Raw genomic sequence first — 27,222 nt, 5'->3', positions numbered from 1 at the left:
GGCTCTGTCTTCCCTTTCAGTCTGCGGGAATGGACCCGAACTGCTGAGGAGTATGCTGACGAGTCTCGCCAGCACGTCATCTTTGGCAGTCGAGTTATTCCTTATAATCCAAAGTGACAGTGAGGGCTCCGACGATGATATAGACTCGAGTAATGCATATAACACGAGTTTGCTTGTGGCATTCACGGACGTGCTCACCATCGTGGAGCGCCACTTTTGGGCTCGAGAAACAAGCACTGAGTGGTGGGATCACATTGTCATGCAAATCTGGGATGATAAGCAATGGCTGCAGAACTTTCGGATGAGAAAAGACACTTTCATGGGACTGTGTGATGAGCTCGCCCCCACCCTGCAGCACAAGGACACAAGATTGAGAGTTGCCCTGACGGTGGAGAAGTGGGTGGCTATTGCAATCTGGAAGCTGGCAACTCAAGACAGCTACCGATCGGTCGCTAACCAGTTTGGAGTGGGAAAGTTGACCACTGGAATCATGTTAATGCAAGTTTGCAGGGCTATTAATTGCATCCTGCTCAGAAGAACTGTGACTCTGGGTAATGTGCATGACATTGTGGCTGGTTTTGCACAAATGGGTTTCCCTAACTGCGGAGGGGCGATAGATGGCACACATATTCCAATTCTGGCACCAGCCCACCTAGCCTCCGAGTACGTTAATTGGAAAGAGTATTTCTCTATGGTTCTCCAGGCGCTTGTGGATCACTGTGGGTGTTTCATTGACATTAACGCAGGCTGGCCCGGAAAGGTGCATGATGCACGCATCTTTCAGAACACTGGCCTGTTCAGGAAGCTGCAAGCTGGGACTTTTTTCCCAGACCAGAAGATCACGGTAGGGGAAGTCGAAATGCCCATTGTGATCCTTGGAGACACCGCTTACCCTTGAATGCTGTGGCTCATGAAACCCTACACAGGGAGCCTTGACAGCAGCAAGGAGCGGTTCAACGACAGGCTGAGCTGGTGCAGAATGATACTGGAGTGTGCTTTTGGACATTTAAAGGGTTGCTGGCACTCTCTGTATGGAAAGCTGGACCTGGCTGATGACAGCATCCCCGCGGTTATATCTGCATGCTGTACCCTCCATAACATTTTGAAGGGAAGGGTGAACGATTCACTCAGGCATGGACCTCTGAGGTTCAACACCTGGAGGCTGAATTTGAACAGCCAGAGAGCAGGGCTATTAGAGGGGCCCCGTGTGGAGCTGCAAGGATTAGGGATGCCTTGAGGGAGCAATTTGAGACTGAAAGCCACCAGTAATGTGTGGTGCCCTGCACGGGAGTGAAGTGCAGGGGTTCCAATGTTAGTAGGAATCTGTGTTTGCTACGCTGACTTGCAGTGCCTGTTTCTTTCCTGGGCTAAGGTATCTTTTACTTTATGCAATAATAAAGAATGTTTTCAAAGCCAAAATATTCATTTATTGAAAAGAAACAGAACTGCTTGGGAAACAGAAAGGGCAAGGGGATGGGGTGGGGAATGGTACAATCACAGATTTGTGTATGTCCTGTTATCATACTCAGCCTTCCTGTCTGGAGTGCTGTGCAATGAGTGCTGCACTTCAGGATGGTTATACTGCATGGTGATGGGGGTTGAGTGCAGTGGGTAAGGGTCGTAGTTTTCAGGGCTGGGTGGTGAAGCTACAGGTGTTGGAGACAGCTGGTGGCGGTAAGAACCCGGATGTTGGGGAAAGTGGGTTGGAGGTGACATGGGGGCACAAGGGAAAGAGTTTTGGGACGAGGGCTGCAGGGGGTGCGGGCTTGGTAATGCTCCACCTCTTGGCTATGAGCGCTTGGTTGGAGTCTGCTTGGTGCTCCATTATGCTTATCAGCCGATCCATGCTTTGCTGCCGGAGCACTGCACTTTTGTGCCGGTGCTCCTCATTCTGCTGGCGGACCCTTCTTTCACTGTTCTGCCACTCCTGCACTTTTTGATTTTCATTACTTGAATGCTGCATTACTTCTTTCTAATTCTTTGGAGTCTTTCAGCCAGTGATAACACAGATGGCTGAGATCTCAAGGTTGAATCTGTAAAGGCAAAATGCAACACTTAACAGAGGCAGCATTGTTCACATCAGACAGAGCAATGATTTCCCCATACTTAAGGGCAAGCACAGTCTACACAATAGCATAATTTGCCTGTGCCAAAGCAAGCGCATATAACCCACAGGAGCCCTAAAATGGTGAGTAAGCACAGGGTCAAGCATAACTGGTTGTTTCACAGCTGTACTGTCCTCTGGGTTTTTGTGCCTTGGAGAGAGCCAACAGTGGCAGGGGGCTCCTGTACTGAACACTGTCCCCACATTTTCCACAGGAGTTCATCCTGGAAGATATCTCACTGCTGCGGGTGACCTGGGAAGCAAGGGAGGGTCTTCTGCTGCAATGCGGCTTCCGTCCTGGCCCATATGCAGCTTGCCTGTGTGTAGCAATGGTCCTCCCGCCCCTCATGCACAGTGGCGCGGACAAATTAGCCTGACTGGGACAAGGACCACAGTGGCTCTCCCAAGAAACCTGCGCAAGCACATTGCCCAAGTTCTGGATGAGACCTTTGAAGAGATTACTGAGGCCAATTACCACGATGTGAAAGAGCAGATCAACACCCTATTCCGCATCTAGGCATGCATGCAGCCCTAATCCTCCACACACCAAAAGCCCACACCGAATAACTTCCTTCCCGAAATAAAAGCTGCTTACCGGGAACCTCCTCTGGTGTTTGTCCTTCCCCAAGAACCAGCTGCCGTGGCTGGCTACCTTCCTCCTGGCTTGAGAACAGCTCCTGGCTGCATGCATCTAAGGATTCCAGGGTGTCTTCCTCTGCCTCAGCAACCTTGCTCCTGCTTTGCTCCTCCTGCCTTGTTGCACTGGGCTCTGAAGTGTCCATAATGGTCCTTGGAATGGAGGTAGGGTCACCCCCAAGTATTGCATCCAGCTCTTTGTAGAACCGGCAGCTCTTGGAGGCAACACTGGAGCAGCGGTTTGCCTCACGGGCTTTGCGGTAGGCATTCTGCAGCTCCTTCACTTTACTCCTGCACTGCAGTGCATCCCGATCATGGCTCCTTTCCATCATGTCCCTTGATATCTGCCCGAAGATATCGTAATTCCTACAGCTGGAGCGAAGCTGGGATTGGACAGCTTCCTCCTCCCAAACACTAATGAGGTCCAGCACTTCGCCATTGCTCCATACCGGGGATCGCCTGGCGCATGGAGGCATGGTCACCTGGAAAGATTTGCTGAGAGCACTCTGCCTGGCTGAGCAAACAGGAAGGGGATTTTCAAAATTCCCAGAAAATTTTAAGGGTGGGTCTGACGGTTGGTCACCTGAGGGCAGGGCAGTAGAGTTCAAAGTGATGACCAGAGTGGCTAAAACAGGCATTGAGGGACACTTCTAGTGGCCCATCAGAGTGCCCTAACAGACCAGGGTGTCCACACTGGTTCCGCAGCGCTCCAGCGGGGGTGCACAAAATGTTATTCCACTCACCGAGGTGGAGTACCAGGAGCACTCTAGCCGCGTGCCTTGCCAGTGTGGACAGGTAGTGAGCTAGTGTGCTCAGGGCTCCTTTAATGTGCTCTAACTCGCAAGTGTAGCCAAGCCCTGGGAATGTGAGTGGGTGTGGGATGTGACTGGAAACCAAGATGGAGAAGAGAGAGAGATTGAATGAGGAGCCAGGGTGTGGGACTGGAACTGGCTAAGCAAGGAAACTGGGGACAAACAGCTACAGGGTTATGCGGGGAAGGGGATTGGGAATTGCCTGGCAAGGAGAGTGGTAGTTGGGGGGGGAGGGGCAGAAACTGGGATGGGGAGTCCCAAGAGGTCAGACTACGAATTGCTGAGCACGGAGACTGGGACTGGGATGAGAAGCCTGAAAGGTAGAGACTGGGACTGGCTAGGTGAAGTGAATGGGAGTAAGAGAAGGACCTAGGTGAGGGTTGGACATGTCCCTGTGACGCAATAATATAGACCTGGAAGAATTTTTTTGGATGAAACTTTTGTTGCCAAAAAAAATACAGATTTGGGTCAACAACAACCTTCTGCAAATTTGTTTCAAATTTGCCAAACTGTTTTCAGCGGAAAAAATTTCCAAAAAAGTTTTAACATTTCAACTTTTTTATTTGAAATGACATTTTGTTTTGAATTTTACTACATTTTATTTAAAATATTTAAAAAACAAAAACAAAACCTTGAAATGAATCATTTGACCCCAAACAAACTTTTTCCAACTTTTTTGATTTGAGGAAAATTTTGAAAAAAATTTGTTTTGGGTCATTTCAAAACAAAAAAAAATTTCAGCTCAGTTGCCAAATCTGAAAATAGGTTATTTACACAGCTCTAGTCATAGAATTTCTGACTTTTCAGTTTGCTTTTTTTAAAACCTTGGAAGTTACCTGCAAACAATAAGAACATTATTAAGGATGCAAAAGTCAAGCACTCAACAGTTAGGAAATGCCAGAATTAAGGTTGCCTGTGCAACTTTAATTTGGCCCCTTTGTGCATATGCATTCTGATAGTATTTAAATAACATGGTCACATGCTAATTTTTCCATACACCCTGGACCTGCCCTGGGGATGAGGCAGGATTGAGTAGGAGGAGCCTTGTCAATAGGATCCCTGCTTTATTTGCTGCTGAAGTTGGAAGGTGTGTAGTGAATATAGCAGGAAGAGAAGGGATGATGTCAAGGTTACTGCCATTGAATTCTGCCCTGGAGAACTGGTTTCTGTACTTGCCTGTGCCACAGTTCCTATCTGATGCTGTGCAAGTCACTTAAACCAAACTTTTCACTGATTGCATCGTCCTCATTTTCTGGGTGACTGACTGGATGCTCTGGGGCCTGATTTACAGAAGTGCCGCTCACTCACAGCCGCAACTGAAGTCAATGGGAGCTGTGCTTTGAACATATAAAGTTCTAACTACTCTGATAAATCAGGTGCTGGGCACCCAAATTGGGAATCTAAACGAAGTGGATACTTTGACCTGCATTTCTTTGTGTCTGTTTCCCACTTGTGACACTGGGATAATAATATCCTCTCATCTCACAGGGGTGTTGTGAAAACAAATTAATTAATATTTATGAGCAGTCAGCTACTATAGTAATGGGCATCATAGGCTCTCTGTCCATTGTCTGTACCTAGTGAAATAACCAAATCAGAGACCAGAAGACTACAGGAACAAGGAACTCCCACTCAGATCTATTCCAGGCATCCTGCTCTACTCAAGGCACCCAGAAAAAATGGAATAGGGGCCTACAAGTTAAGAAAACAAATTCCACAAAAGTTTTCTCTGGGGAGATTTTGGACTGTATCCATATGCAACACTGACATTCCCATTGCTCTGAATAGCCATAACTGCACATTATCCTGCCAAAATCTCTTGCTCTCACAATCTAGTTTTTTCTTTATTTACTGAAATGGGTTTTATTTTCTTTGCTCTTGCCAAACTCAAATATACTATCATTTTCAATAACCTTGGGTGCTTCATCAGTTTGATAGCTGCTATGTGATCTGGGTTGCAGTTATCTTTGTGATAGTCCTCCCTCCTTACATGCTATCCTAAAAATCGAGATTAGCAGGAATACTTTTGCCAGCAGCCCTCAGATGTGGATACTGGGTATTGTGGGGGCATGGTAACACAGGATATTTTTTGTTGTGAGCCCTCATTTCTGAACCTAATTTTCTCTATTGATCTAACAAAGCTTACTGTGATGGGATGTATCAACCCTACACTAGCCCAGAAAGTGTTAAGCATTCACTGTGAGCTCAGGGGGTCACGCCCTCTCACCCTTGCTGGGAATGCTCCAGCTGAAACCAGGACATAAAAGGAAGCAGCTCAGCTCAATCTGGACTGACTGAGGAAGAGAGCAGACACACGCTGCAGGCTCCAGCCAGGAAGCCACTTGAGTCCAGACTGCGGAGGCTAAAGATGCCGAGTCCACTGAGGACCCGCAGTTGGCCGCAGAGACAGAGGGAGAAAGATGGCTGCTGGCCCCGGCAGAGCTGCTGGAACTGGAATCACAGGAAGTGGCCCAGGGAATGTGTTTGTGGAGGTTGGAACCTGAACCTGAAACCAGGACTTGGATGCTGAAACAATTTGTATAGTGGGGATGCTGAGAGCCATTGAACCAAACTCTAAAGCCTGTATATGATTGAAATCACTTCAAGCCAAGGAATGCGGGAGCATCCCCAGCACCCCTAGTTCCAGCACCTATGACCAGGACTATTGTTTGCATAGGGCCCCGGAGGTGGGACTCAATGGAATAGGGTGGATCCCGGTCTCCCTACCTGCTGCTGTGCCTGCTGCTGGGTGCAGCAACTGCCCAAGATACTAGGCACCATTGCCTGAGACTGTGAACGTTAGGCGCTACTGCCTGAGACCAAGGACTCTGGCTGCTAGGCCTCGCCACTCTGAGGACAAGGGCAGCCTCATGGACTCTGGCCGCTAGGTAGGGTTGCCAGGAGTCCATTTTTTTACCGGAAAGCCCAGCCGTTAAAAGACCAGTTGGCAGGGCTGGCAGGCTCCCAACCTGCCTCCGCACAGCTCCAGGAAGTCCCTCGGCTCCTAGGTGGAGGGTTGGCCAGGGGGGGTCTCTGCGTGATGCCCCCGCCCTGACGCTGGCTCCAAAGCTCCCATTGGCTAAGAAGTGAGGATGGGGAAGAGTGAGAAACAGAGGGAAGGGGGATGGAGTGAATGGGGGACAGACCTCGGAGAAGGGGCAGGGTAGGGGGTGTTCCGTTTTGTGCGATGGGTTGCTAGCTTTCTAATCACACAAAATTGAACACTCTTGCCCTGGCCCTGCCCTGAGGCCCTTTCCCCCACCCACTCACTTCATCCTCCCTCCCCCACCCTCACTCACGCATTTTCACTGGGCTGGGGCAGGCGGTTGGGGTGCGGGAGAAAGTGAGGGCTCTGGCTGGGGATGCAAGCTCCAGAATAGGGCCAGAAATTAGAGTTTCATGGTGCGGGAGGGAGCTCTAGGCTAGGGCAGGGGGTTGGGGTGTGGTAGGGGGTACCAGCTCTGGTCTGAGGCTGCAGGCTCTGGGCTGGGGACAGAAATGAGGGGTTCAGGGCACAGGAGAGGGATCCAGGCAGGGGATTGGGATGGGGGGTGAGGGCTTCAGTGGGGTGTGGGCTCAGGTGGGGCTGGGGATGAGGAGTTTGGAATGCAGGAGCAGGCTCAGGGCTGGGGCAAGGAGTTGGGGTTTGGGGTGCAGGCTCTGGGAGGGGGCTCAGGGCTGGGGCAAGGGGTTGGGGTGCAGAAGGGGGAGCGGAGAGTGGGCTCTGGGCAGTGCTTACCTCATGCAGCTCCTTGGAAGCGGTGACATGTTCCTCAGCTCCAAGGCAGAGGTGCGGCCAGGCGACTCTTCGCGCTGTCTCTGCCCACAGGCACCACCCCCGCAGCTCCCATTGGCCATGGTTCCTGGCCAATGGGAGCTACAGGGACAGCACACGGAGCCCCCCTGGCCGCGCCTCTGCCTCTGAGCTGAGGAACATGTTGCCGCTTCTGGGAGCCGTGCGGAGCCAGGTAGGGAACCTGCCAGGGGGGCACGTGAACTGCTGGGTGGGGGAGACTAACCCCAAGCGTCACCCCTTCCACCTAAGATTCCGCCCCTTCTGCGCCCCCCAAACCCAGAGTCACTCCACTGTGGCCGCTGGCCTCCGCTCTAGGCTGGCTAGTGCCTACAGCCCCCCCAGCCCCAGTGTGCTGGGAGGGAGAGTATGTGCCGCCACTGCATCCTCCTGACCTCCAGCACACCGGGAGAGAGAACACGTGCCGCCACCGCAGCCCTGGGAAGGTGAGTGGCATGGCCCCAGCCCCTGCAGGGGCAATGCCTGGCTGTTTGGGATGGCTCAGCCTTCTCTACTCGCCGCCCATGGAGATTGCTGACAGGAGCCACCAGGGTCCCTTTTCGTCTAGGTGTTCCAGTCGAAAACGGGACACCTGGAAACCATACCTACAATGGGGAGTATCAACCCTACGACACTTACGTTTGTTGATCTTCAGGATCTGATGCATGGCTCACTTCTTTACTAAGGCTTTATGTGGAGGGAGATGGTTTGAATGTTTTTTCCTGAATTCTTTTGGAGCTGACTTTTTTTGTCAACTTTTTTACTGATTTATTTTTGTTTCAGGTTGACTTAAATATGCTTCAAGGCTTCACTGGCTATCTTTTTTTTTAAATGGGTTTTATTTATTTTAAATTAAAAATGTTTTTTGTTAAAAATAGAAATTAGAATATGGTATCATTAGGGAAGGAATGCACATGCTCCTTGAGTAACTCCAACTAGGTACAGGAAATGTGACTTGTTAAAATCTGAATTTACTGCTATTGGCACTGAAGCTTCTGTTTCGGACCATGAAGCAAAAAATCAGTTATTCACTCAGCTCTAATGGAGAGCCTATGTTAGGAGACTAAAAGAACTTGAATTGTTTAGCCTAGCAAAATGAAGGACAAGAGGGGAAGGGTTATGACTGATCTCCATAAATACATCAGGGGGTAAACACCAAAGAGGGCCAATAACTATTTAAGATAAAAGACAATGTTTGCACAAGAACAAATGGTTATAAACTGGCCATGAATAAATTTAGACTGAAAATCAGAGGAAAGTTTCTAACCATCAGAGGAGTGAGGCTAGTGCCCGCAGGCCCACCCTCCCCCCGCAGCCCCGGAGCGCTGGGAGGGAGAGCGCCTCTCAGTAGGAGTAGTGGGGTCAAAAATTGAACTAATTTTAAGATGGAGCTTGATATATTTATGAATGTGATTATATGACAGGGTTGCCTGTGATAGCAGGGGAATGGCTCAATAAGCCATGAGGTCCTTTCCAGATCTGTGTCCCTATGATTTTAAAGTGCTTTAAAAATTGTTGTTGTGCACTCGGAGATGGCCACATGTCAGTAGCAGGTGAAATGATTCTGTTTATATAGGTTTCTTTGTCTAGTCAGTCTGGGCTTGTTTCTATGAACACTTAGTGCGTAAATCTACCCGGCACTAGCCTGCTGGTCACTAAGTGTCCATATGGAGCCTGCTAGTGCATACTAAAAGTTCCATAGTGCACTTTGATCTACCCTGCTTTGAAACAAGAGTAGATTAAAGTGCGCTGGGTAACTCTTAGTGCATGGCCGCATGGTCCATGTGGACAGTTAGTCTGTGATAGTCTTGTGCCGGGTAGATTTACACCCCAGTTTACCACAAACTCATTGCTTGTCTAGACAAGTTCTACATCTGCCATATAGACATAACCATGTGATGAACTGTACTTATAATCTAAGTTCTCTCTAAGCCGCCAGTAGGCTACAAAGAGCCGCACAGGCACACAGCCACGGGGGCCTGAGGAGGGGAGCAAGTTGGGGGCATGCAGGGCTACTGCGCGCCTCTCCTCAGGCCCTGGAGCTGCTGCCAGCGGAAAGAAGCACCTCTCTCCCGGAGCTGCTGCTGGTGGGGAAAGGGCTGGGGGGAGTCCTCTGGCTCCAGCTCTGGGGCAGCCTGCACCCCGAACTCCTCATCCCCAGCCCCACCCCAAAACCCGCATCCCCAGCTGGAGCCCTCATACCCTGCACCCCTCATCCCTGGCCCCACCCCAGAGCCTGCATCCTCAGCCAGAGCCTTCACCCACCCGCACCCCAACCCTCTGCCCCAGCCCTGAGCTCCCTCCCACACTCCAAACCCCTTGGCTCCACCCTCACCACACATCACCTCCATATTGGTGCACATAACAAAATTCATTCCGCACATGGATATAAAAAATTAGAGGGAAAATTGCTGATAATGTTCCTTTGACTCGCCTGCACTCTGCCAAGTAACCAGTTTCTCCAAGGATTGATCTAGCATGTAGCATCCCACATTTCTGAGCAGCTAAATAGACCATAGACTTTCAGGCCAGAAGGGACCACCATTGTGATCATCTAGTCTGACCTCCTGCACACTTGCAGGCCGCAGAATCTCACCCACCCACTCCTGTAATAGACCCTCTGGCTGAGTTACTGACGTCCTCAAATTATGATTTAAAGACTTCAAGTTACAGAGAATCCACCATTTACTTTAGTTTAAACCAGCAAATGACCCATGCCCCATACTGCAGAGGAAGGCAAAAAAAAAAAAAACAACCTCTGGATCTCTGCCAATCTGACCTGGGGGAAAATTCCTTCCCAACACCAAATATGGCGGTCAGTTGAATCCTGACCATGTCAGCAAGACCCACCAGCCAAACACCTGGGAAAGAATTCGCTGTAGTAGTTCAGAGCCCTCCCCATCTAATGCCCCTATCATGTCATTGTAGGCAACCTCATCATACCATCCCTTCCATAAACTTATCAAGCTCAAAGTGACACCATTAAGAAAAATGCCTCAGAAATGTTTCCTCCTTTTCCCCCAATAAGGAATTCCCTTCCTCCGTTCTCTCTGCAGCTTCCACAAAAGTTACACTGGCCCAAGGTTGAGTATGGGCAATATTCAGTCCTTCCCCAGTTGTAAGTTTAAGGTCTGATATTGTGTGACCATGCAGCGTGCTACAAACAGGAGTTTTATTCTGTTCAAAAGAAGCTTTCCACTTGCTTCTAGCTCTATCAGATCCTGAAATATTAGACTTTAAAGTTATGGCCTTTTTATGTCTAGAAAAGCTACTTTTAGACATTTAAAATTTATTAGTTTTCCATTCCCTGCAAGTATGTCCAGTTAAACTTGCTAGGCACTGAGGATGTACAGATGGAGGGATATGAAAAATATATATATTTTAAAACATTTTTAAAAAAGTGTATATTTTTTTCTGTAAAAATATGGGACACATACATAAATCAGGGTGGTGCAGTTATAAAGGTTTTATCAACATGTGTTTGGGATGACGTGCGTCAGTCTCTCATAGAGTCACCATGTGTGAGCGATGTGGCCCACCTAGAATCATGCCCCAACACACTTTGTATCATTCTACATTATCATATATATTCTTTGTTGTGTGTGTGTCTGTACACACAAACAAATGAGCTGATAGTAATCCATCTTTCAGACAGAGGTGGCTCTATCCTCGTTAGCTGCTGCAGTGCCTTTGACTGTTCTGTTGGCTGAGGTCCAACAAACATAACTGATTACCTCAGCTACCCTTTTTCTCTCCAAATTGGAGGCTTCATATCCAGCATGAACAAAGAAATAATCTAGTTTAAGTATCTTGTTAGACTGGTAACCTTGTGATGAGATATGACAAGGTGAAATTTCACATTTTGTTACTTTTCCCATGTAGTTGGTAGCTCCTAATGTGTATCAAATTTCTAGATTCTAGCTCAATGGGAAAATGGAAGGTAGTAGTATCATTACGCCATTACAAGAATCTATTAAATTACATTTCTATGATTCTATTGATATACAGGGCTGGAAGGGACCTCAAGAAGTCAACAAGTTCAGCCTCCTGCGCTGAGGAAGGACCAAGTATACCTAGAGTCTAGACCACCCTTGACAAGTGTTTGTTTAACGTGTTCTTAAAAACCTCCAATGACAGGGATTTCACAACCTCCCTTGGAAGCCTATTCTATTGCTTATAACTGGAAAGCTTTTCCTAATATCTAACTTAAACTCCCTTACTGCAGATTAAGCCTATTGCTTCTTATCCTAGCTTCAGTTGTTCTCCATGTCCATTGATCATTATTCTCTGTATAGCAGCCCTTAACATATTTGAAGTCTGTCAAGTCCCCGCTCAGTCTTCTTTTCTTAAGAATATGTATGCCCAGTTATTTTTTATCCTTTCCTCAGGGGTCAAGATTCCTAAACCTTTTATAATTTTTGTAGCTATCCTCTGGACTCTCTCCAGGTTGTCCATGTTTTTCTTAAAGTGTGGTGCCCAGAACTGGACAGTACTCCAGCTGAGGCCTCACCAGTGCTAAATAGGAGCAGGACAATTACCTCCCATGTCTCACATACAACACTGCTGTTAATACACCCCAGAATTATAATAGCCTTTTTCACAACTGCATTACATTTTTGACTCGTAGTCAATTTGTGATCCACCGTAACTCCCGGATCCTTTTCAGCAGTACTGCCGCCTAGCCAGTTACTGCCCATTTTGCATTTGTGTATTTGATTTTTCCACCTAAGTGTAGTACTTTCCATTTGTTTTTACTGAATTTTACCTTGTTGATTTCAGACCCAATTCTCCAACTTGTTAAGGACTGTGTAGTGAGGCAGAGAGGGGTATTACTGAGTGCTACCAACCAAGTGCGGGGGCGGGACAGGAAGTATAAGAATAGGGCCCTGCAGCTCAGTTGAGGCCAGACCAGGGAAGGAGGCAGAAAGCCATCCAGGGAGCTGAGCCCTCAACAGAGTTCACGACTGGCCCTGTGGAGAAAAGGAAACCCACTGCCCCAGGAGACAGCAGACCCTGGGGAGAGACCAGAGGGAGGGCTGCCTGACTATGAGACTGAGAGCCAGATCCCAGCAGGGATGGAGCAGTGACAGCAGGAACTGGTAAGAAGTAGCTCAGCAAAACCAGATTTTGGTCCAATTGTGCTGTTGGGACATGAGGCAGCAACCACGTTTCCCCACCAGCCCAGTGGCATGATCACCTGCCACTGCTAGTGCCCTGAGGCAAGACCCGCTGGAGCAGGCTGGGCCCGGATCCTCCTAACCCCAGCCACATGCACGGGGCTGGCAGCATGCTAACGTTTAGGTCAGTAGGCCAGTGACTTTGACTGTCTAATTCTTGCTGTCCGCCCCAGCCAGGAGGCAGAGGGCCATAGAGTGATGAAGTGCTTTGCCTGCACCCAGAGGGCTGGAGCCCTAGTCTCTGCTGTGTACCCTAGCCAGGAGGCTGGGGCTACAAGCTGACTGGTGGTGTGTCGATTCCTCTTTTTTGGAGACCTGAACTGATATCTGGGTGATTGTGTGGCTGCAAGATAGAATGGTTGACAGACATAACTCCCTGATGCTGCCAAGATAGGACGCCCTAACCCCAAGAGGGACGGCAGTTACAGTCATTTTGAATTCTAATCCTGCCCTCCAAAGTTCTCGCAACCCTTTGCAGCTTGGTGTCATCTACAAATTTTATAAGCACTCTCTCCACTCCATTATCCAAATCATTAATGAAAATATTGGATAGTAATAGACCCAGGACTGACTTCTGTGGGAGCCCACCAAATACATTTTCCCAGTTTTACAGTAGACCATTGATAACTACTCTTTGAGTACAATCTTTCAACCAGTCGTGCACCCACCTTATAGTAATTTCATATAGAACACATTTCCCTAGTTTGCTTATGAGACTGTCATGTGGGACACTGTCAAAACACTAAAATCAAGAGAGATCATGTTTACAGTTTTCCCCCCATCCACTAGGCCAGTAACACTGTGAAAGAAGGAAAATAGGTTGGTCAGGCATGATTTGTTTGTTCTTGACAAATCAATAATGGCTATTCCTTATAACCCTATTATCCTCTAGATGCTTTTGAACTGATTGTTTAATTTGGTCTAGTGTCTTTCCAGGTATTGAAAGATTAGGTTGACTAGTCTATAATTCCCTGGATCTTCTTAGTTCCCCCTTTTAAAGATAGATGCTATGTTTATCCTTCTCCAGTCCTCTGGGACCTCAACTGTCCTCCAGGAGTTCTCAAAGATAATAGCTAACTATTCCAATATTGCTTCAGCTAGTTCCTTAAGAACCCTATGATGATTTTCATTAAGTCCTGCTGACTTGAATACATCTAAGTTATCTAAATATTCATTAACCAATTCTTTCCCTATTTTGCTTTGTGTTCCTTCCCCCTTGTTGTTACTATTAATTCTGTTTAGTATCTGGTCAGCATCTTATTAGTTGCTGATAAAGGAAAGATGCAAACTAGATGGCTCTCATCTTCAAATAACTGCTCTATCTGCCAGTCTACTTATGGGATGCTCATGTAGAGGCTGATATTTGAAAAGATTGTGTGAACGGGAACCCAGATGGAGGTAGCTTCAGGCAATGCTGTTTGATCAGCACCACAACTATCTCCAGCTGAAGAGCTGTGCTAGTGTCCACAACAGCAAACTATGGGGAGGAGAGAAGCATCTGGTGCTTTTGTTTAGTACAGCTCCCTCTAGTACCATGGCAGTGGGTACCATAAAGAACAGGAAGCGGTACCAGAAGGAGCTGAGCTCTGTAAAGTCCAGGGGAAAGCCGAAAGAGTGGACAGTATGGGGCTTATAGTAAAAGGGCCTAAAGTTCTACTCCTTACAAGACTAGTGATTGAGAGGAAGCAAAGAGAGCTTGGCAGAGACTGTGGATAGGAGAGTACTGAGGAGAGGCTGGTGAGAACTAGGGGGGGCTAGTAAGTACTCAGGAAGAATTATAGGTAGACAGCTTGAGAAGGGTGTAGAATGGGCTAGCTGAGGAGGTTAATGATCCGAATGGGAAGGCCAGATGGCAAACCTTGGTCCTCCTGTGAGGACTGCTCTTGTTTTGTGAGCCTCTTCTAGTTCAGTATGGTAACTCATGTTTCTGTGTAGTCTCCCTCCTCTATGTGCTAAGTACACTGGAATAGAAGAAACCCCCAGTGTAGGGTGACCAGATGTCCCAATTTTATAAGGACAGTCCCAATATTTGGGGATTTTTCTTATATAGGCTCCTATTACCCCTTACCCCAATTTTTCACACTTGCTATATGGTCACCCTACCTCAGTGTAACACTAAAAATATCTGAGGAAACTTGAAACATCATAGGATTTATGTAATTTAATGTTTCCAAAAGTCAGTGTGACCCGAGAACCCCTGAATGCTGATTGGCAAAGGGGTTACAGGAATATCCAGGTTCTGGTATGTACATTCAAGTTCACCGAAGAATGTCATGTGGGCTCTTAAATGAAAGCCAAAGTCAAACTGGACCTTAATATCCTTGTGAAATGTATATATGGATACTATGTAAGAAGTTATGTATGTAAACTGAAAATATATTTTAAAGTCTGTATCAAGGTAGTAGTCACCAGCAAAGATGAAAAATAGATGGGAAGGAATGTGTACCTCTGTGTCGGGATGTAAATTAAGCATTGTAAACTAACAAAATGGATGCCTAGTATATACATATTCAACAAGAAAGGAGCACAGAGGAAAAAACAAGCTAGAAGGGTGGAGGGAGGTATTCTGGCTGTGTACAAAGATAATAAGCTTTGGGGGTATATCTAAGAGAGGAAATAAGACACCCCCTCATCCTGCACTTATGAAATAAATGGACAGTATGTTTTATTCATGAAAACAGGATCTCAGCCAACCTTGCTTGAAAATGCTACAGAGAACTTTGGGTTAATTAAGCTTCTTTAGACAGGAGGTTAACCTGTTAGTTTAGTGTTTAGAAAGCATGTTATGATTTTGTTTTGTATGTAACCATTTGTTTCTAATATTCTTAGTCACTTGAATCTTTGACAATAAACTTACACTGGTTTTCACTATAAATATATCTCAGTGCTGTGGAGTTAAGTACAGTGCTGATCCTGATTTGAATCTTACAAGTTGGTGTGCATACTGTTCCTTTGGGGACAGAAGGCCTGGTATTTCTGTGAGCAGTCAGTGTCAGGGCTGCATATCACAGGGGAATGCTTCAAAGGGATTGGGGTGCAGCTATTATTAAACTGCAAGGCAGAGCGCTGGCATAGCCCAGAGGAGTGTTTGAGTGGCTAACAGACTGGTGATGTTAGGGAGCTGATACCCAGCTAAGCACAAGCAAGACTCCCTCATGCTGGAGGTAGGAGGTAACAAGGTAACTCTCAGTTCTGGGTACCCCACAAACCATCACTGTCAGGGTTTGTGATCAGTAAACCACTCTTATTATTTTAATTTTTATTAAGCATTTTTGTAGCACAATTTGCTATGCTTTGGATGAGATACAATACCAAGGCCTTTGCTACTTATGGTTATTAAGAATCCTAGAACAGGGTGTTAAGGCCAACTTCCTGTCCAAATAAGGTCAGATAAATAGGTTCTTCCTACTGTACCTGGAGCAAATTTTCCCCTGTGATTTCAATTGGCTATAGGATTCCTGCTCATGTCCTTTCCCGAATTATAATGTTATGTTGCTGTGTGCTGTGAAATAGCTGCCATGGTTGTAAATTCCACACACATTCCTTGATAAATCTGCAGACTTTGGTTATTTTAACCCATGTTTTTAAAAAAAAAAAAACCACCCTTGTGCCTGCCCAGCCTCAGTGCTGGCACAGATGCTCCAGTGTTGATGTCACTGCTCAAAGTGACAAGAAAGCAGCCCAGCTGCTGCAGCTGCCACCAGCAATCTGGTGTTGCATCCCCCGAGGCACCATATGGGGCTATGTAACTGCTCCAGTGGGAAGCGTCCCTGCTATCCAGGCCCACAGCCTCCTTCTCTCAGATAAACCTTAGCTGACGGGCACCAAATTTTTTTCTTCTGTAAGATATTAGGTATGAGATGGTCTACACTTCCCTAGACTGTACATAACATTAAGCTTCTTAGCTAGCTCTTTTCCAAAGTAAAATGGTAAGAATAGTGACGTTTGGAGATAACAGTGATAGCCCCAGATTCCTGTAGTTATTCCACCGTGAATATTTCCAGTGGTGCTCCTGTAAATTGCACCTGTTTTTATGGAAGTGAAGCTAAGGACAGGCTTAGTTTAGGAGCTTAAACTCTGGCCTTATTCTCTATGTCAAATCTCTCTGCCCAATTGCAGTAGTTATGATCCTTCCTCAGCACCATCACACTACCTGCTTTCTGTAGACACATGACTTGTAACCTGTACTGACCTGTCAGGCTCTGCGAGCCTCAGCATATTAAATTTGGTTCACAGCAAGCAGCTCATTGTTCTTGACTCCAGAGTTAGGATCATAATTTGCATGCTTTATAGTTGCATAACTGGCAGTGTCAGGACGTCAGAGGCTGACAGCCAGGATTACACCAGTGGGAGAGGAAAAGGAAGGCAGATGGGTTTAACACTCCAGCATACTGCAGCTGTCTGATTTCAAGTGCTCAGTTTAATACCAAAGAACACCCAGTGCCAGCCAGGACAATTTACTTTATTTAAATATGATTTGACAGATTTATTTGTTATGCATTAAAATTCTCTATTGGAGTCCTTGTCCTAGGTAAAGTTGTTTGGAAAAAATCTTTCATTGATACTCATTTGCCCATAAGTGGCATCACACAACCCGGTGTAATGCACATGGTATTTAAGTCTCAGGGCTTGATTCTTGACAGTGTAGATTTGGACTCAGTATCGTGCATATAAACATAATATAAAAGGACAGAGTGTAGGGGACATGATCCTGTATTTGAGAGTGTCCTGCTCTGCAACCACGTCTTCTTCCTGCCTAGCAGCAGAACTGAGGCAAAAGAGAAGTATGCACAGCTAAACTCTTCATCTGCATGCTAAGGATCCCATTTAAGTCAACACGCGCACGCACACGTAAGGGAGTGGACTCAGAGAGGAGGTTTCACTCTCTGTAGAGGACTTGTACCTATTCTTCAGCTTTACTTGTGCCCACACATAGTGTCTACTCACACTATCTACAGAGTCTGTCAACCTTCACCTCTCTGCAGTGCACTGAAGAAAGATTTGCAGAATCAAGACCTTTATGTTACCTCCATAGATGAGGGATTTAGGGCAAATAGTTGTACCTTAGTACAAACCTCTATTACCAGCTCCTGATGATACCATGTTGTACCTCGAAAGAAAACTGCAACGCTTAAAAATAGCTTTCCAGCTTCTTCAAAGGCAAAATGAATGCCACTCGACAGGAGCTCTCCCCTTCTTCCTTTCCATCTTCCTCACTCTCTTCCTCTCTCTCTCCTCCCCTGCTGTCCTTCACCTTTTGCCTCCAAACTCGTACTGATAAAGTTTTGGCATAAAAGTTTTAGGTGCTAGATGGGTATAATTTTTAGAGATGAAAACAGCATTGCAGTTTAAGGTGAGATGAGATGAATTGGTGGATATAATTTTGCTCAGTCCCCTTCCAAAACAATATTCTCTCTTCCTGGTAGCTCTGACATTGCTTTCCTATTGTTCAGCTTAGGCAATCCTCACCACCCTCTTGCTTTTCCTCCTTACCTTTGTATCCATTGTTCTTCCAAGGTTTTCACTTCAGATTTTACTGATATTGGGGGTCCCTTGCGAGATAATACATTCACATTCAGAGGTTTGCTTCTGCTGTCTCCATTTTTGAGTGAAGCTATGACAGAAAAGAGGGACAATCTTTACATGTACTCCAGGTAACAACTGGTTTGCATTGAAAGAGGTGGGAGAAAGCAGGGACTTACACAGACTGGGCTGCATTTTGATTCCTAAGACTCAACTTTTCAAACAAGCAGGCTTGAGATCCATATGCATACACTTGCCTGCAGATGATTATGCATGCATTTACTCCAATTACATATGCAATCAAATGAGAAAATGAATGTAGACATACAAATGCATTTTTGTGCATGTAAGTGGACTTTTAACCACTGAAAACTTGGCCCCCAGCAGCCAGTGACTTTCATCCCCACTATTTAGGGAGACAGGGTTACCTGTGGACTTCTCTGGTGTGCTGGTATCTGTTTTGCCATGCCAGGACTTTAGTAGTTCTCTCCCTTCCAGGCACACAGTAAAAGAGTTCAGTTTATAGAAAGATACATGAAGTAAACTTTCAGGTGGAGGAGGAGGAGCTTAACTTTTAATTGCTCCTCCTCTTTCCCTCAAAGGAGCCAGAGTGGCTTTTACAGCGAAGGAAAGCTGTGGTAGAAATCCCAATCAAGTTCATGGCTCATTATAGCAATCACAGAAAGGGAAGGGTGCATCTCACTTTTGGGGGCTGGATGTTTTCTATTAGATTTACTTTGCACTAAATCCTAATTCTGCTCCCACTTTAAATCAGTAGCAAAATTCTCACTCTTCAGTGAGTGCAGGTCCAGGCCCTAAATGAAGCATGTTTCAGAGATGCCCTCCTGGTAGATGTCACGGGGTCTTCATAAGGAATGGCTGAAGTCCAAGGTTTTGCTAACCTGTGGCACAGTTTCTGGGGGTTCACAAAACTAGCTGGAGTTCTCATATCTTTTTTTCCTCTCATTTAAATGCTCTTCCTTTGCCAGAGGAGCTTGGTTACAAAATCCAACCTCTTTTGCTAGCTAAAGGAAATCTTTATCTCTTAGGACCACCCCCAAAACTAGACCATTGTTTATCCTGGGTTCAGTTTCCTTTAGGTTTGTTTTTCTCTCATTCCCATTCTCTGCTCTCACTTCTTGCTTTTCAATTTGGATTTTTCTTCCTGTTCTGTATTCCATCCTACTGCTTTCACTGGATTTCTCTTCATTTCTCTTCTTCTTTGTTCCAGAGTCTTTCCTTAGTGGAATCTGAACAGATTAACATTTGAGTCAAACTTTTGGAGTCATGCTATTCAAATGGGTTTGAAGTTGAGACAAAAGAGCTCACCCATTCCTTGTTTCCAGGTACTTCAGCAAATGCTGTGAGAAGAGGTTCCTGTTATGAGACTAAGGTTTGTGTCGAAGCATGCACTGCCCTGTTGCTGTGAAAGAGAATAGCAGATCCCTCTTGGTGAGGGAGAAGTAAGAGAAACTATAGCTCAGGGCTGGGCTTGCTACAGTGATGCAGGGCAGAGAAGTATTATTCCTAGCAAATCCTGCTGCGTTGCCTGGTGGAGAGAGACATTGCTCTGAATGACCCTCTTGAGCTATTGCTGCAGATGTGCAAGAGAAAAGCCCCGTTCTAAGTGGGTCCTACTGCAGCAAGGGAATGACAGAGTGGGCATGCAGGAGAGAAGCAGTGCACTGAGCAGATCAGACTGCACTAATGCTGCAGTGGGCATGTAATACAACAGCATTGCTCTGAGCTGGTCCTTCTGCAGTGGTGTTGTGGTGAAACAGAAGAGATGCCGTTCTATACACTGATCCGGTGCAATGATGTAATGATGCAATGCCCCCTCTGAGCTGGTTCTGCTGCAGTGTTGTGGTGGTGGGTAAGCAGGAGATGCAGAGAGAACTGCTCTGAGCTCATTCTGCTGCTGTGCTGACAGGGTGGAGGTGAGGTCTGCGTTGGATACAGACAGTCTGTCCAGGAACCTCACTGAGAACAGTAGCAGAATATTAAGCAGCTCCTTGCTCTTGCACTGTCTGCTCAGAAGCTGGCTTGGAGAAGGGAAGGAACTTTCCTTGAACACACTCTGCAGGGCAAAATGAGCCGTTTCACTGATGGAGTCAGGTGAGCCCCTGGGCTGGGAAAGCAGAAGATCATAGAATCATATAATATTAGGGTTGGAAGAGACCTCAGAGGGTCATTTAGTCCAATCCCCTGCTCAAAGTAGGACCAACACCAACTAAATCATCCCAGCCAAGACTTTGTCAAGCCAGGCCTTAAAAACCTCTAAGGATGGAGATTCCACCACTGAAAACCTCCTACTGAAATACTGTTTCCTAATATCCAATCTAGATCTCTCCCACTGCAACTTGAGACCATTGCTTCTTGTTCTGTCATCTGCCATCACTGAGAACAGCCTAGCTCCATCCTCTTTGGAACCTCCCTTCAGGTAGTTGAAGGCTGCTATCAAATCCCCCCTCACCCTTCTGCAGACTAAATAACCCCAGTTCCCTCAGCCTCTCCTCGTAAGTCATGTGCCCCAGCCCCCTAATCATTTTCATTGCCCTCCGTTGGACTCTCTCCAATTTGTCCACATCCCTTCTGTAGTGGTGGGCCCAAAACTGGACGCAATACTCCAGATGTGGACTCACCAGTGCCAAATAGAGGGGAATAGTCACTTCCCTCGATCTGCTGGCAATGCTCCTATTAATACAGCGCAATATGCCATTGGCCTTTTTGGAAATAAGGGCATACTGCTGACTCATATCCAGCTTCTCGTCACTGTAATCCCCAGGTCCTTTTCTGCAGAACTGCTGCTTAGCCAGTCGATCCCCAGCCTATAGCGGTGCATGGGATTCTTCCTTCTTAAGTGCAGAACTCTGCACTTGTCCTTGTTGAACCTCATCAGATTTCTTTTGGCCCAATCCTCCAATTTGTCTAGGTCACTCTGGACCCTATCCCTACCCTCCAGCGTATCTACCTCTCCCCTCAGTTTAGTGTCATCTGCGAATTTGCTGAGGGTGCAATTAATCCCATCATCCAGATCATTGATAAAGAAGTTGAACAAAACTGGCCTCAGGACCAACCTCCGGGGCACTCCACTTGATACCAGATGCCCACTTTCTGGAGAGAATCCCCCAGGCCTCTGTTTTGGGGTGTGGGAAATGACTGTTATGCTGGCAGGGGAAGCATGGCTCACTTGCTGGGGATGGGGGAGTGTGCTCTTCAGCTGGATGACAAAGTAGAAGGCTTCTGTGGCCTGTCTCATACTCAGCCCATCTAGAATATAATGTATATATTGGAGCACGTATCCCTTGCAACTCTGCCTTTCTGTTCTTTCTGTTGATTTTCCCCAACGCTCTGTGCAGTTCTTCTTCTTTTGTACAGGTCTCGCTTTCTCCACTCCATCCTCGCTGTGTGCTCCTGCAAACTGGCTCTCTCTTTGCTTGCCACATGGCTTTCCCTGCTTACACTATTTTTTCTCTCAGAGAGAGGCAGAACATAGGTTCCAAACCTGCTCGGGTTCTCTGCAATGAGAATGTGTTTAAAGAATCGGCTATTTGGCAGTTCCAGTCTAACTATAGTAATCTATTGGCACTAAAATTCCTGTTGTGGAAGATGGGCAAGGACTGGGGCTCAAACAAGAGTTCTGGAATCCCCCACTTTCTCTAGTGTTGATCTGCCAGGAGCTCCCTCCCCACTGGCCTGCTCCCTCTCTTCCCATCATTCCCAATTGCAGTGGAAAAAGGAAGAGAAGTGACTTCTGGGTCTGGTGCTCACCTACAGCATGCCTAGCGTTCGTTCCCTCTCTGTTATTCCTCTCTTTCTGCCTGCTCCGTAGCCTCATGGACTGATAATACTTGGAATTTCTTTGAATGGCAATGTAGTGAGTCTGTGACTCACTGTCCTGGGTCACGTGATCAGCACCTTCTGCCTTCTCCTCATCCTCAGAATTCACACCCGGCTGTGAGGCTGTCTGCTGAGAACTGCCCTTCTTGACACCACTGGTTGCTTTTCTGCAATGCCTTTCCACCTCTTCCAGTTCTTCTGTCTCCATGACAACAGATATGATTGTTTAGGAACAGAACAGCTTCAGACCTGTAACCTCCATAGACTCCATCAGATCTCTCTGCTTTAGAATCAGAAACAAAAAAAACAGAAAGTTCCACTTAATTCAGAAATCAGAGTGCACTATCCATCTACGATGATATAGAGTTTGCCACCTGCCTTGATTTTTTTGGTTCATTGTGATTATGGGGGCCATCCCACATCTTCCAAGCCTTATTGATGTGTCTTGAACATTAATTTAGACTAGAACATCATCATCCCATATGAAACAAACATCACAACAATGATGAATTTGTTATTCAGAACAAATTATTTAAAAATGGAAACTCTACTGGGTAGTGTCATAGAATAATATAAATGTAGAACTGGAACTGACCTCAGTAGGTCATGTAGTCCAGTCCCCTGTACTGAGTCAGGACTAAGTATTAGTTAGACCAGAGGCTCTCAAACTGGGGGACACATTCCCTTGTGGGGGTCATGGAGTATATTCTGGGATGTGTGTGAGAAGCTTTAGGGGAAACTTACTGTGCATATTCAGAGCTGGCCAGAGAGCAGCAGCTGCTGGCCAGATGCCCAGCTCTGAAGGCAGTACTGCCACCAGCAGCAGTGGAGAAGTAAGGGTGGCACGGTATTGCCCAGCCAGCAGCTGCTGCTCTGTGCTCTGCCTTCAGAGCTGGGTGGCCAGAGAGCGGTCGCTGTTGACTGGGTGCCTGGTGGGTAGGGGAGGGAGCGTAAATAACTACAAACACAAAGAAGGGGGCAGGATCAAATAAGTTTGAGAACCACTGATCTAGCCCATCCCTGACAGGTGTCTGTCTAACCTGTTCTTAAAAACCTCCAATGACAGGGATTCCACAACCTCCCTAGGGAACTTGTTCCAGTGCTTAACTACCCTGATCGTTAGGAAATGTTTCCTAACGTCTAACCTAAGGGCTTGGCTATGCTTGCGAGTTAGCACGCATTAAAGCAGCCCCAGGAGCCCTAACTCATGATGCGTCCACACTGGCAAGGCATGTAGAGCGCCTGGACTCCGTTCCTGGTAATTACCTCCATGAGAAGCGTAACACTTGACGCACCCTGGCTGGAGTGCTGCAGCACCAGTGTGGATGCCCTAGTCTATTAATGCCCTCTGATCAGCCTCCAGAGGTGTCCCACAATGCCTGGTCTGGTCATCACTCTGGTCATCACTTTAAACTCTACTGCCCTGCCCTCAGGTGACCAACCATCAGACCCACCCTTTAAATTCTCTGGGAATTTTGAAAATCCCCTTCCTGTTTGCTCAGCCAGGCGTGGAGAGCTCTCAGCGAATCTTTCCAGGTGACCATGTCTCCACATGCCAGGCGATCCCCAGTATGGAGCAATGGCGAGGTGCTCATCAGTGTTTGGGAGGAGGAAGCTGTCCAGTCCCAGCTGTGCTCCAGCCGTAGGAATTACGATACTTTTGGGCAGATATCAAGGGACATGATGGAAAGATGCCATGACTGGAACACACTGCAGTGCAGGGTTAAAGTGAAGGAGCTGCGGAATGCCCACCGCAAAGCCCACGAGGCAAACAGCCACTCCGGTCCTGCCCCCGCGAGCTGCCAGTTCTACAAAGAGCTGGATGCAATACTTGCAGGCAATCCCACCTCCACTCTGAGTACCACCATGGACACTTCAGAGCCCAGTGTAACAAGGCAGAAGGAGGAGGAAAGCAGGAGAGAGGGTGCTGAAGAGGAGCGGGACAGCCCGGCATCCCTAGATGCATGCAGCCAGAAGCTGTTCTCAAGCCAGGAGGAAGGTAACCAGTTGCAGCGGACAGTGCTTGGGGAAGAACAAACACCAGAGGAGGTTCCCAGTAAGCAGCTTTTATTTTGGGAAGGAAGTTGTTTAGTGTGGGCTCTTGGGGCGAGGAGGGTTAGGGCTGCATGCATGCCTAGATGCAGACTATCTCACATCACGGTAATTGGCCTCAGTGATCTCTTCAAAGCTCTCATGCAGAAGCTGGGCAATCCGCTTGTATAGGTTCCTTGGCAGAGCTACTGTGCTCCTTGTCCCAGTAAGGCTAACATGTCCGCGCCACTGTGCTGTGAGGGGCGGGGGGACCATTACTGCACACAGGCAACTGCATACGGGCCAGGGCAGAAGCCGCATCGCAGAAGAAGACCCTCCCTTGCTTCCCAGGTCACCCTCAGCAGCGAGAGATCTTCCAGGACAAACTCCTGTGGAAAATGTGGGGACAGTGTTCAGTATAGGGGCCCCCTGCTGCTGTTGGCTCTTCCCAAAGCACAGAACCCCAGAGGGGGTACAACCGTGAAACAATCAGTCCCCCTTGCCCCTATGCTTACTCACCATTTTGGGGCTCCTGTGGGTTATGTGCGCTTGTTTTGGAATGGGCAATTTCTTCTATTGTGTACACTGTGCTTGTCTTTATGTACAGGGGAATCGTTGCTCTGTATGGTGTAAGCAATGCTGCCTCTGTTAAGTGTTGCATTTTGGCTTTATAGATGCAACCTTGAGATCCCAGCCGTCCTTGTTATCAATGGCTGAAAGACTCCAAAGAATCAGTAAGCATCCATGAAGAAGCAAAGAGGACATGCTGCATGAGGTCATGCAGCAGACCCTTAATGAAAATCAAAAAGTGCAGGAGTGGCTGGAGAGCGAAAGGTGGGTCCGCCAGCAGAATGTGGATCGCCGGCACCAAAGCACAGAGTGGCTGCTAAGCATCATGGAGCGCCAAGCAGACTCGATACAGGCTCTCGTAGCAATGCAGGCGCAGCACCTCCGTGCCCACCCACCCCCGCAGCCCGTGTCCCAAAACTCTTCCCTTGTGCCCCCATGTCACCTCCAACCCACTTTCCCCATCATCTGCATTCTTATTGCCACCAGCTGCCTCCAACACTTGTATTTTCACCACCCAGCCCTGCACACTACGACCCTTACTCACTGCACTCAACCCCCATCACCATGCATTTTAGCCGGTCTGAAGTGCAGCACTCATTGCATGGCACTCCAGACAGGAAGGCTGAGTATGATAGCGGGACATACTCAAATCTCTGTCTCATTCCCCACCCCACCCCGTTCCCTCATCCCACACAGCACAGATGTGTCATGCCCTTTCTGTTTCCCAAGCATTTCTGTTTCTTTTCAATAAATGAATTTTTTGGCTTTGAAAACATTCTTTATTATTGCATTAAGTAAGATACCATAGCCCAGGAAAGCAACAGGCACTGCAAGTCAGTGCATCATACGAGCAAACAGAGATTCCTACTAACATTGGAACCACTGCACTTCACTCCCGTACAGGGCACCAAACATTAGTGGTGGCTTTCAGCCTCAAATTGGTACTTCAAGGCATCCCTAATCCTTGCAGCCCCACGCTGGGCCCCTCTAATAGCCCTGCTCTCTGGCTGTTCAAATTCAGCCTCCAGGTGTTGAGCCTCCGAGGTCCAAGCCTAAGTGGATCTTTCACCCTTTCCTTCATAAATGTTATGGCGGGTACAGCACGCGGATGTAACTGTGGGGATGTTGTCATCGGCCACGTCCAGCTTCCCATACAGACAGCGCCAGCGGACCTTTAAACGGCCAAAAGCACACTCCACAGTCATTCTGCACTGACTCAGCCTGTTGTTGAACTACTCTTTGCTGCTGTCAAGGCTCCCTGTGTAGGGTTTCATGAGCCACAGCATTAAAGGGTAAGCAGTGTCTCCAAGGATCACAATGGGCATTTCGACTTCCCCTACCGTGATCTTCTGGTCTGGGAAAGTCCCAGCTTGCAGCTTCCTCAACAGGTCAGTGTTCCGAAAGATTCATGCACCTTTCCGGGCCAGCCTGCGTTAATGTCAATGAAACGCCCACAGTGATCCACAAGCGCCTGGAGAACCATAGAGAAATACCCTTTCCGATTAACGTACTCGGAGGCTAGGTGGGCTGGTGCCAGAATTGGAATATGAGTGCCATCTATCGCCCCTCCGCAGTTAGGGAAACCCATTTGTGCAAAGCCAGCCACAATGTCATGCACGTTACCCAGAGTCACGATTCTTCTGAGCAGGATGCGATTAATGGCCCTGCAAACTTGCATCAACACAATTCCAATGGTCGACTTTCCCACTCCAAACTAGTTAGCAACTGATTGGTAGCTGTCTTGAGTTGCCAGCTTCCAGATTGCAATAGCCGCCTGCTTCTCCACTGGCAGGGCAGCTCTCAATCTTGTGTCCTTGCGCTGCAGGGTGGGGGCAAGCTCATCACACAGTTCCATGAAAGTGGCTTTTCTTATCCAAAAGTTCTGCAGCCACTGCTCGTCGTCCCAGACTTGCATGATGATGTGATCCCACCACTCAGTGCTTGTTTCCTGAGCCCAAAAGTGGTGCTCCACAATGGTGAGCATATCCATGAATGCCACAAGCAAACTCGTGTCATATGCGTTATGTGAGTCGACATCATCGTCGGACTCCTCACTGTCAGTTTGTAGCTTAAGGAGTAACTCAACTGCAATTCATGACATGCTGGCAAGACCCATCAGCATAGTCCTCAGCAGTTCAGGATCCATTCCCACAGACCAAAAGGGAAGACAGAGCGAGCAGTACAAAAACCATTGAAAGATGGCACCAAATGTGGAGGGAAGCACAGGGATTGCTGGGATGAGAAGCGATGCATCACGGGACATTGGGACAGGACCCAGAATGCCTCACACTCCCCGCCCCTTCCCACAAGCCACAGCGCCAGAATGGGAAGAGGTGGTCTTGTGGGTTAGCTGCTCATAATGCACCGCTCCCAATGCCTCTGCAAGTAGCACAAATGTGGCGATGTCAGTGTGCTTGCAGCTGACAGTGTGAACACACTGCAGCGCTTTCCCTGCTGTGGTCTCCGAGGGCTGGTTTAACTCGCAGCACTCCACATCTGCTGGTGTAGCCATGCCCTAAGTCTTCCTTGCTGTAATTTAAGTTCATTATTTCTTGTCCTGTCCTTGGTGGTTAAGGAGAACAATTTATCACCCTCCTCTTTATAATAACTGTTTACCTCTCTATAGGGTTCCTTTAATGTAAGAAATTGACCCCTTTTTTGTGTCCTGTGAGAAATGTTATTTCCCCAATCACTTACTCACAACACATACCTTCCTGTGATGCAAACACACGCAGT

The 27,222-nt window shown here is 47.4% G+C and overlaps 1 protein-coding gene across 2 annotated transcripts in view; it reads right to left on the bottom strand.

Annotated features, from left to right (window-relative positions):
* The window catches only part of NGEF (neuronal guanine nucleotide exchange factor), a 111,470-nt gene that overhangs the window by 62,029 nt on the left and 22,219 nt on the right, over positions 1 to 27,222 (bottom strand). The window contains exons 2-3 of one of the 2 annotated variants that reach the window (XM_043492785.1): positions 21,817 to 22,168; positions 18,016 to 18,136 (exon numbers count right to left, since the gene is read on the bottom strand). In XM_043492785.1, coding sequence (XP_043348720.1) covers positions 18,016 to 18,136; positions 21,817 to 22,093 — 398 coding nt within the window. In that variant the 5' untranslated portion in view covers positions 22,094 to 22,168. Of the gene's footprint in view, positions 1 to 18,015; positions 18,137 to 19,374; positions 19,809 to 21,816; positions 22,169 to 27,222 lie in introns of those variants that run through there. The other variant, XM_043492786.1, reaches the window with a different exon arrangement.

Source organism: Dermochelys coriacea, chromosome 9, assembly GCF_009764565.3.
Source record: "Dermochelys coriacea isolate rDerCor1 chromosome 9, rDerCor1.pri.v4, whole genome shotgun sequence".
In the NCBI taxonomy this organism is placed as follows: Eukaryota; Metazoa; Chordata; order Testudines; family Dermochelyidae; genus Dermochelys; species Dermochelys coriacea.
The sequence above is the reverse complement of the archived record's forward strand: the minus strand, read 5'-3'. Positions and strand labels throughout refer to the sequence as shown.